General features: G+C 38.8%; 1 protein-coding gene across 2 annotated transcripts in view; it reads left to right on the top strand.

Moving 5' to 3' along the window:
* Nucleotides 1-11,308, top strand: part of LOC138003803 (cubilin-like) — a 31,569-nt gene continuing 20,261 nt past the window's right edge. The window contains exons 1-4 of one of the 2 annotated variants that reach the window (XM_068850047.1): nt 1-177; nt 7,534-7,650; nt 8,067-8,387; nt 9,256-9,402. In XM_068850047.1, coding sequence (XP_068706148.1) covers nt 8,072-8,387; nt 9,256-9,402 — 463 coding nt within the window. In that variant the 5' untranslated portion in view covers nt 1-177; nt 7,534-7,650; nt 8,067-8,071. The remainder of the gene's footprint in view (nt 178-7,533; nt 7,651-8,066; nt 8,388-9,255; nt 9,403-11,308) is intronic. The other variant, XM_068850048.1, reaches the window with a different exon arrangement.

Below are 11,308 nucleotides of genomic sequence, written 5' to 3'. Positions count from 1 at the left end.
GTCACACATTTTGTATGATTATGCTTCATTAATATTTAACAACGTGTAAACAGAGGCTTTAAGTTGATGTTGTTGGAGGTAAACAGGTCATTTTGCTGAGCAATGTGAAACGAACAGAACGTCAGAGAACAAGTTGTCTTAAAAGCATTCCTATCTGGACACGCAAGAAGTGATTTAGTAAGAGATTTAAATATTTTGTTGAGGTTGTTCTTTAATACATATATTAGTCTTTTTTCCTTTGCCTATGACACACGGTTCAACATCCTCCACCATTTGTTGCTCAACAAATGTTGAACTGAAATGTTGCTCAGACGTGTTGAACGGAATAGATCTGGTCTCTGTTTTCGTTCAACAACGTTCATCGTTTTGAATGGTATATTTCAACATTCAACATGGCATGACACACTGTTCAACATTTGTTGTACAACCGCTGCAACATTTGTTGATCAACAAATGTTGACCCATCTCTTTCTTGAATAAGAAGCCGTTGGCGAGTTGTGTTTCGTTTCTGTTGCTGTTGCGGTAGGCAAACATATTTTATGCAGTATTCACTGGAGAAATCTTGCTTCAACAAAGCAAATTTTGTTTGTTAGTTCATCTATTTATCAAGAAACAAAAAAACGAATCGAAAATATTTTTTCTGTGGTAGTTTTCTTGTTGACAAAGTTTCACTTGTCCAAAAAATCCGTTGATTAATAGAACATTAAGGTGATTGTTACAAGAAACTCATAACTATTGATGGTGGCAATGAAATATGTTTAGTTGCAGCAACGTTTAATTTGCAAATATATTTGCAGTCCACTTAAAGTTTTTTAAAGTTTTTTTTAAACCGTGAACTACTGTAGATATAATAACCTTTCCTCGTGCTGTTAATGTGGTCGTACGGTAACGTATACAGCACCTTATCTTGACTTCTTGAAATGACTTTGCAACGACTACAAACAGTATAAAGGTAACTTTTGTAAGCGACTTTTCGAATCCGATGATGTTAATACTTTGAATTGCGTGTGAAGGCGAGTTTTGACAGGTGCTCATTGCTACAAGTGCTTAATAAAGAGGTTAAATATTGAACTTCATTTCTTGTGCGCGCACAAGCAAAGTTTTTTCGTACGGACACTAACCAAAAATTCTTCAGCCTCTTAAAGCTGCTAAATTTGTAAACAAAAGCTGTGAGGAAACGGTGCTTGTGCCATAAAACATACTTTGAATAAATAGCTGCTTTTGATCAATGCAATACACAAATAAATAATTCAGAGAGTCCAACGGCTCCTTTGTTCGGGAGGCCCGAAACTGAAGGTATGGAGCTGACACCATTTTAGTCCCAACAAGAAAATCTTCTGGGGACTTGTCCTTCCGATGAGCAACCATCAATGGATGAAGACATTCTTGCGCAAGCTTGCTGTTTTTTGCGAGCAAGGCGGGCGTCGACGCATCTCTAGCCTAATAAAAACACTTGTGTTTATGCAATTATCAAACAGTTTTAGTTTTATGAAAAGTCCTACGATGGCACTTGTGGCTCTCAGAACCTCATTAATGAGCCTCATTGCAAACTATGATGCATGACATTTCCTTAAAATCTGGTCAGAAAAATACAGTTGCACACTGAAAAAGATGTTATGACATATCTTTCAAACTGTGTCAATTCTTCTTAAGTCCACGGAGTAATTGTTTCTCAGTTTGGGAGGCTCGATCACCGTTTATACGTATGCTGGCACCTTGAACCTGCTGGTACCGACAAAGTGGCATTTCTATTACATATAGATTAGATAGACATTGAGTCGCAAATGGTATGTATGCAAGTCATGCAATTAATGTTAATCACACAATAGTTATCAATTATTTACCGAAGTAGAGGTGAATAGTGGTTCAACGAATATTTTTGAAGCCTCAACCTTTCCTTTTTTTTAAAAATACTTTTCTTTTATTTCGTTTACTTTTTTGCTTAAATTACAAAAGAAAGCTTCTAAAAGCACTGGGACAACTCCCTTTAAGGACATCAAACGAAAAGAGTACATAAATAACTAATGCTTCAACGAAAAGAAAGACAAATGAATATTCTAATCCTGGATTCCGTTGCGTGCAATTCACGCACGTTTTGGCAGGGTAGCTCTGCTCTCTCTCTACACACACACACACACACCCGCACTCGCGGAATATGTTTAGAAAAGAGGAGCTATTGGTTTTGAGAGGAGCGACCAATTATACTATACTCAACAAGATGGAAGTTACCTGTACAGTTGGAGTACAAGGTGATGGTTATTTTATTTTCTTTTTTTTTTTTTAAGCAATAGCGGTTCCCATTTCTTTCGTGTTGTTGTATCGTCCTTCTCTAGTTTATAAATATATTAAAGGCCAAAACGTAGGCTGCTTTCCAGTTTACTTTGTGACCGGGTTTAAGATTAATTTCTTTGTTCCATTTTTATTGATTTAGGATTAGTAGGTCACATTTCAACTTCACTACACAGACAAATGCAATCCATTAGGTTTATTTTGGTATCTTTCGGCCTCGCACCAGCAGCAAGCGTGAACCACCTACATGTGGAACAATAACAACAACTAATTGACTACGGGGAAACGATTCCCCGTAACACCGCCGGATACGAAAAACCGAAAAACCCCCGTGGGGGAAAAAACTGGAAACGTATTCCCCGAACCAATGCAATGCCACGATCCCTCCGGGGTTTAGAGGACCTCTAGTTACAAAATAATGATTTATAAAAGAAACAAAAGTTAATCGGACTGATGCAGGCCTAGAATGCCTCACCACGTGATGAACTGACACTTTATAGACAACCTTCTACCCATCATGCCTTACACCAATCGTACCCAGACCCTTCTGTTCTCGTGCCGTAGAAATATCAATTTCTGTCTTATTCGCACGCTCAACCGTCAGAAATTATATTTTTTATTGATACTAACTTCTTGTAGACCAATCTAGATGGTTATGAGTTTTTTTTTAACTTCGAAAGAAAGCTCTCAAAACTAGCATTAGTCCTTTCACTTTGCCTACGGAGAGAATTAATTGCAGAAATTATTCCGTAATAACTTAAGGGAGGAACTTGAAGATTATGTTTGTCTTTAAAAGCAGTCAGAGATAAAAACTCAACCGAATCATTTAGGATGTGCTTAAGTTCGGTTACACCTTCAAGGGACCAGTATTTGCAAAACACTGGTCTATTTTCAATTCCTATATGTGAATTATACCATAGAGGTGAAAATAAAAACTGGTTTTCGGATGTCAAGTACTCGGTGGAGGAAGCTTCACACCAAATTTCAAGAATTTCTTTTATGAAAGGGTCTGAGACCTTAATGAAACAGCACGCATTTCTCCTAGTGAGATTTTCTAGGAATATCGTCTTTCCTCTGTGTGACTGAAGTTCCTAGTCAACAAAGCTCTCCAGTTGCTACTGTTTTCAGTTTTAATTCAAGATGATTTAAGAGATTTATTAAAACACTCTATATCAATCATTGTAAGTATTCCTTCAGAAAAATAGTTTATCATAACATTCCTTTTTATTTTATCTCCTTTTTTGTCCCATAGAAATTAAAAATAAAAAAAAACAGAGGACGTTTATCTCTTCAATTGACTTGTGGTCTGTTTGAAGTGGCGCAAGTATATACACCAATTGTGATACCGCAAGACATTTAATTACTGTAATTTTCCCAAGCAGACTAAGTCTACGAAATTTCCAACAGCTTAACATTGCTTTCACTTTTTCCACTGAATTATGAGAAACTTTTATTTTTGGATCCGACATAAAACCAAACACCAAGAGCGTTAACTTTTCCTTTAGGCCATTTGAAATTCTTTTCAGGACAGAGTTTAAGATCACCGTTTACATTCGCGCCGATCCAAAGGGCTTCTGTTTTGCCACAGTTGGGTCGGAGACCAGATACCTCTCCGAAAAGATCTAATAGTTTTAAAGATTCTTCAAAGCATTCTATATATCGGACTGTCCAAGATTATTAGCGTGGTGTCATCTGCGTATTTGCTCAACTTAATATTCTTTTTTCCTTTACAGTTATTCCTCTAATTTTTTCATTTCTTCTAAAGGCTTCGGCTATTACTTCCATCGATAAAAGAAATAGGTATGGCGACAAAGGACAGCCCTGCCTAACTCCTCTAGTCGGTTTAAAGAAATTGCTCACGCAACCATTGTTCAAGATACAGCTTTCGATGTTACTGTAAAAAATGCTAATCCATTTTAGAAGTTGTTACACTGGATTCCAGAGGTTATTTTCTCGCTATAAAAGAGCGACTAAAGAGCGAGTCGTATTCCGTCGCTCTAAGAGAGAAAAAACCTCTGACATCCAGGGTAAGAAGTTGTGGGCCATAGCCAAAATATTTTATAGTCTTTTGGATGAAACTCCATTCTAATTGCATGTTACAACGCTGCTGAAAACTGGGGAAAACACTCAGCAAAATAGCATGTTTTCCGGTGTAATGCTCCTGAAGGAAAACCATTGTGGAATGCTATGTTTTCATTACGTTTACAACTTCATTAAAACATACAATGAACGCCTCGTTTTCTCTCTCGGGATAACTGGGGTAAGATGTGCTGGAAAACACACTCTTAAGACCTGTTTTCCTTGTGCAGGAAAATTAGGTAAGAAAAACTTATTTTACCTCTGTTAACCAATAGTGAACACCAAGTTTTCCGCGCGTTTTCAGAAACAGGAAAACGAACTATGAATGAGGCATTTTCCTGTCATTCACCGTTTAGTAAAATCACCAGAAAACAAGGGTTTTATTGCCTTGTAACTTACCGAATGCTTTCTCGAAATCAAGAAAAAAAGGAAGTCCGGGACTATTCTTCGCTCCCTTGTATCTAATAACACTATCAATTAATCAGATATTTTTGCCAATAAATCAATCTATTCTTGATCATCAGAGATACGTTTCGGAAGAACAGTTTTTAATCTGCTTGCTATGGCTTTTGTTGCAACCTTATAGTCCTAGTTAAGTAATGTCAAGGGTCGCCAATTTTTAATTAGACTAAGATCCGTGTTTTTTTTGAGAATAAGTTAAACAATTCCAACTTTTTCTTTGCGGATTCAAAAATTTTCACGTGCACACGTATCCGAATTCAAATCGAATTTGCCCGTCCACATATATCCGGACTCATTCTAGTATTCAGTGCTCCTCTGTGACTATAGCAAACAGAGAATGCGCCATCATTCGTGGAGAAGCGATAGCATTTCGTCAAGCGGCCATGTTGAATATTAACGTGCCTGGTAAAGCTTGGATCTGAGTTGTAACGCCATCGGATTTGAAAGAATCCGGATACGACCGTCCAGACGATTCCAAATTCTTTGTGAATTCAAACTCTTCCAATCTGGACAGCGGATTAAAAAAGTTGCTGATTCGCATTCCGGATTTGCCGGATACGTGTGGAGGGAAGGCGAACACGCAAAGAAAAAGCACGTGGATTAAAAAATATACGGATACGTGTGAAAGGGGCCTTAGTTAGTATATACCACACAAGCTGAATAATAAGCGAACCATAAAACCATTTTTTTGTTTTGAAATGTGGTCGCAAATTTCAAATCTCGGTCGCTTTTGTTTCTTCGTCTACTCGGAGGTGAATCTGAGTATTTCTAACTATGACTACAGATCAGTAAAAAAAGGAAAGGAAAGGAGAGGAACTTTATTTAAGTGTCTAGCCGTAGCTGGAGCACTAATTGGTGGCACTGTAAACTGCAATTATTATCAATATACGCGGCCAAATAGAAAACCGGCCTCTTCAAAACAACACTCGCTCAGCGGGCCGCAAAAGACTGCCAGCGGGCTGCTAATGCATTATCAGCCCTACAGCTGATTGGTTCTTGCTTCAACTTTGTGATATGCCTATTATTTATAGACGATTTTACTCATTTTTTTGGTAATTTTAAATAAGTTCACTGGACTGAGTTGAATCTTTAATAGCTTGTTCAATCAACACTTACAAGATGATTTGAAGTGACTTTGAATTCGTTATTCACTTAGCTTGTATTATAAAATTCGCATTCTTGATATCATTTGGCCTTGTTTATTGATAATAATGATAATGACATGACTTTTTTCGGGAATATTGTTTATTTGCGACCTTGTAGTGTCAAATGACACACTGTAGTGGCACACTGTAGTGGCAAATGACACTACGCGGGCGAAAATAAACAATATTCCCTCAAAAAGTCATGTTATTCTCTTATTAACAATTAACACAAATCAAGTCAAATATTGGTTTTTGAGGAGAGGGGAAAACTGGAGTACCCGGAGAAAACCCCTCGGTGCAGAGTAGAGAACAAACAAACTCAACCCATATATGACGCCGAGTCTGGAAATGGAAGATTGGTGGAAAGCGTGCATGTGCTGTCATGCTCTCACCGCTACGATATCCCTGCAGTAATACGACTGCCGGAAAGATGGCGCGGGGGGCTTAACTTTCTATAAGAAACCTTTGATGCTAGGTTGATAAATGTAAATTAAACACTGTAAGACTGAAGATTTTTAAGCTAACATTTTCCCGCGTTAGCCCTTCGTCATAGCGTTTTGAGGAATTGGGGATTTGTTGGGTGTACCTTCCGCCTGAAGGCACACCCAAAATAGCACACCCAATATAGTATGGCCGTGTAGCCACGTCGAGCCACAGAAAGCGCGCGAAAAATGAGGCTTCGCCTAAGTTTAGGAGAGTTAGCCTAGGTTGAGCCTGCAATCCAATCGAAAACCAGTATCTGGTCAGCGGTCAACGTAAAAAAAAAACCAGTGACCTCAGTGAGCTTAAGCTTGAGCCCGCGATATGATCACGCGATACTGGTTAGCGGATATCTTGTTTTGACAGGCGTGAATTAATCAAAAGATGGATGACCAATATTAAAATTGTATGCTGTAAAGTAGCATGATACTGGTCACATTGGCATACATGGACGGGTGAACGTACGGACGGACGTACGTACGGACGGTTGATGACGTCATGGTTATAAAACTAAGGTCGTGCTCTATTGGGATCAACCGTTTTTAGTTGGTTGGGTTGGTTGGGCTTTTTCGTGTTCTATTGGGAAAAAACCGTTTTCGGTTGGTTTGGTTGATCAACTTTTTCAACCGGCATCAAACAAGGTTGAAACGGTTGAAAAAGCATTGGCAGCAACCGCTGTCGTTTACGCGGGCCATTAAAAGTCAGCCGCGGGCTCCTGCCGTCTTGCTTTCCCTCAACTTGTAAACGCTGAGAAGTCTGGTAATAACTATTCCCAGGAGTGACCGCGTTTCAACCGAAACGGTTGGAAAAGTGTTCTGTTGGGAAACCTCAACCACTTCAACCTAAACTGGTTGCGGTTAAAACGGTTGATCCCAATAGAACACGACCTAAGATTTCTCGCATCGATGGGTTACCATATTTTCTTAACAATGGTGCTCCGCGCACGCGCGTCTTCTGCTCGCGCGGAGCTCCGCTAATATTTAACTTAGTCCTACTATCAAACTGTTTTTGAATCTAACATGGACTCTGTGACTTTGGGTGAAAACCGTCGGTTATTTTATCTTGCTTCTTTTTTTAGACGTGGACGAATGTAGTGCTTCCTTCCCTGTTTGTCCCGCCAATTCATACTGCTACAATATCATTGATTCTTATAACTGCACATGCGCGCAAGGATACTCGGGTGATCATTGTCAAGGTCAGTCCTGATTGGTCGATAACCATTCAAAAATGGCCACGTGATTTTTTTTGAGTGCGCTGACTTTGGGCTCGAGGGATGTTTTATCGGGCATTGAGTTAATTAATACAGTCTGTAGAGTGCAGTAACGAACCAGTGCAATAAGAATGCCACTCGCGGACATAAGGGGGTTTCAGTCAAAAGTCTGGCCGCTGCATTTTAACTCTCTAAAGTTTATAAATATATGTACTGAGGAAGGCCATGCAATAAACTCTTAAAATAATCCAATTCCTAGTTATAATCGCATGGATACAAAAGATAGCGGTTTCAATTGTGGGGTCTCTATTCCCATGTTCCAAAGTAAAAAATGGCCGTCTCCAAGTGCTTCCCTGGAGATCCTAAAGAATTAATTGTGCGTCCTAATCTTATTTCAACAGTCAAAATGGTTGAGCGACAAATCATCCGCTTGTCTGTCCTTTTCTTTTTGAGTCAAATATCCCATCGTGTTGTCAGTCAGTGTTCTTTTGCTGGGACATCCGAGTTGGGATGGAGGTTACAAGGTCACACTTATAGGAAGATGAAGGCTGCGACCGGCCTGGACTGCGCATTTGAGTGTCACAAGGAAGAAATCTGCCAAAGTTTAAATTTTGTCCTTTCTGTCGGCGTTTGTGAATTTAACAACAGAACAAAAGAAGCCAAACCTAAGAAATTTGTCCCTGACCAGGATGCATATTACGTTAAGCGATTCTTGAAAAGAGGTAAGAATTTACACTGCATTTCTTTTCTTCCTAATCTTCAGATTGCCTCTCTTAATCATTTCCATTCAGTGTATTCCTAAATGGCACAAAATGCATGTTATTCCTGTAAAACAGCTGATATTATTGTACACGTTGTGAGATATTCTTGAAAACAACTTTTCAAATAAAAACGATTCGTCATAAACTACTCGTATGTTCTGATTGGTCGGACACTATTAGCCACTAGTGACCAATGCATGACCAATCACAGGCCATAGACGAAATGTTTCGCAATTAACAAAAATAGCAACATGAAAGAGTTTTTCGATTCAGATGGCTACACTCACCCAGTCAATTATCCCGCTGGTCGGTTCAAACTATTTTCAAGCACGTCATTCAAACGCGCAGGTCAAGGGTTCAAAACATTTGGTATCAGAGTGCTACTTCTCCAGACTCCAATTAGTACTACCATCCTGCTTACAAAAACTGAAAGATGGATTCCAACCATTATGGACTCAGAGCAGACCGACGATGAGACGAAAAATATTAAGAGAATATGAGCGCAAGGGACATGACATTTTGCACTTGGCTTTTCATCCGTTCAACTTACAACATTTCTTGCACGATGAGAATCGCCGAAATCCCATGTCGAGACGCTGTATCCCATAATGGCCTAAGGCCTTCCATTCTTGGTCGAACATCAGATTCTACATTTTTTACCAGTTCCAGTAAAAAAAGAAATAAACGAACAAGAAAAAAAAAATAAACAAACAGACAATAAATAAATAATTAAATAAATACATTTATTTAATTTAAGGGCGAGATAAGAACAATCTATTTCCTAAACTGTGTGACTTTCTGCTAATCCTTTGCTGGGTTTTTCTTTAAGTCGCCCTTGGTTCGATTCCCGAGTTGCCGGCTGAGACATGCAAAGAGATCAAAATGAGTGAAGGAGAAGCTGTCAGCGGAAATTACTGGCTGTCCACGATCAAACCTGGAATGTCTATAGGCGCTTACTGTGATATGGAGACTGAGGGTAAGTATTGCAATCAGTGTCCGTTGTTTCCTCCCGCGATTACGCGATTCCTTGCATGGCTTCTATCCCGCATAAATCTGTTTGCCTGTGGGCTCTCTCGCTTCTAATACGCACTGGGTCGTCCTCAAACAACATTTTTTGTTCTGTTTAAATTGCTTTTTTTTACATTTTTTGTTTGATTGTGTCAAGTTATCCTTGAAATCTAAAGCAATTGATGATTATATTTTTCACTAAAGAAAAGTGTGTGCCGGGATAGAAATAATATATAGATTTAGCCAAGCCTAAAAGCTCAGTTCCTGGTTATTTATTCTAAGGGCCCGATTACATGGCGAGTTTCAGCCCGGGTTGAAATTTCGCTCCGCCCTCCAGGCTGAAATTTTGTTGGGATTACATGATGAATTTCAGCTCGGGCGCAAAACGCAAATTTGCGTGAGAAAATTCACTGAGATGTAAAAACACAATTGATGCGCATTCTCACGTTCCTTTTTCAGCCCGGGCTGAAAATTCATTTCGATTACACGGACTTTTTGCGTATTTTTCAGCCCGTTTGGCCGGGCTGAAAATCCTAGCCCGGTTTCTGAAACCGGGCTAGAATTTTCAGCCCGGGCTGAAACTTTTTCCATGCATGTAATCGTCACTTTCATTTCAAGAGGATTTCTTTCAGAACCCGGGCTGAAATCTCAGCCCGGTTCGGCCGGGCTGAAAGTCTCCATGTAATCAGGCCCTTACTGCCTGTACGGTTTGTGAAAATAAAAGGTTTCAAATTGTCCGCGTTTTGATGTTTCCGGTTGCTGCTTTAATAACTAAATAATTTTCTTTGCTTTCTTCTATAGAAAAAATCATTGCTTAACTAGTGAATTCCACGGTTAAATTTTACGCTAAAAACCGATATCGCATGAATCACGAAGCGATGAGTGTAACATCGGTTTTTCCAGTGAAATTTACTTTGCAATTCACCAGTTTGGCAACATTTTTTTCTTGAACCGAATGAGTTTTAAAAGAAAACAAGCACACCCTCAGTGAGCTAATGAGAAAGGATAAAAGGCCATTTCAGAGTCAACTGTCAATAGCCAGCGAATAGGAATCATGCTAAAATTAGAAACCATAAAAACAACTTTGTCAGTTCAAGGTCAAAGAAGAGTTTTACTGATGTACTTTATTCCACTTTATCTCTGAAAACAAGATCATTCACATTTTGATGTATTTCATTGAAACACACACGCTACTGAGATTTCCCCCTAATTTTACGAGGACTCATTAAGATACGTGTTTATAACATAAGGGGAAAATTTTCTTGTCACTGTCGAGGCACAACGAAAACCAGTTGGGCAAACCATGGGCAAACGGATTAAAAAAGCGCTTGTTCGTTCGCATTTTAGAGGAAAACAAAGAAACAAACAAATCAACTTTTTCTTTATGTCCAAAAGAGTACAGATAATTGTTATTTAATTCCAGTTGACAATAAAAATTCGATTTTCATTCGTGAACAAAGGAAGAACCGATTAAACCACCTTTTAAAAATACGCATTCACTTTAAATAACCCATTTGTAAAAATAATAAACGGTTTAGTGCCCAAGGAAAGAATTTGATTTGTGTGCTAAGAATGAGCTATTACTGGTATTCTATTTGTCGTTGTCGTTCTCTTTCGCTCAGTCCTTTCGTTTCTGTTCCAGACATAGGTCCTCCAGGCATCATGTAATCTTATCAGAGCTTCTAAAGATATGCCAAAAATTGCAATACAGAAAAAATACAGAAAAAAAAAGCGACTCTAAGCAAATTAAAAATAAACACTCAGCTTTAAGTTTACATCCCGCCGATGCTTGACTTGAATAACTGCGTAGCCACGAGTGTGGACCACAGATATCATGATATGTCAAACTGGATTGATACCAGCGAAAAATGCAA

Source organism: Montipora foliosa, chromosome 5, assembly GCF_036669935.1.
Source record: "Montipora foliosa isolate CH-2021 chromosome 5, ASM3666993v2, whole genome shotgun sequence".
Classification (NCBI taxonomy): Eukaryota; Metazoa; Cnidaria; class Anthozoa; order Scleractinia; family Acroporidae; genus Montipora; species Montipora foliosa.
Note: the sequence above shows the minus strand (reverse complement) of the source record. Positions and strands in the feature narration are given on the sequence as shown.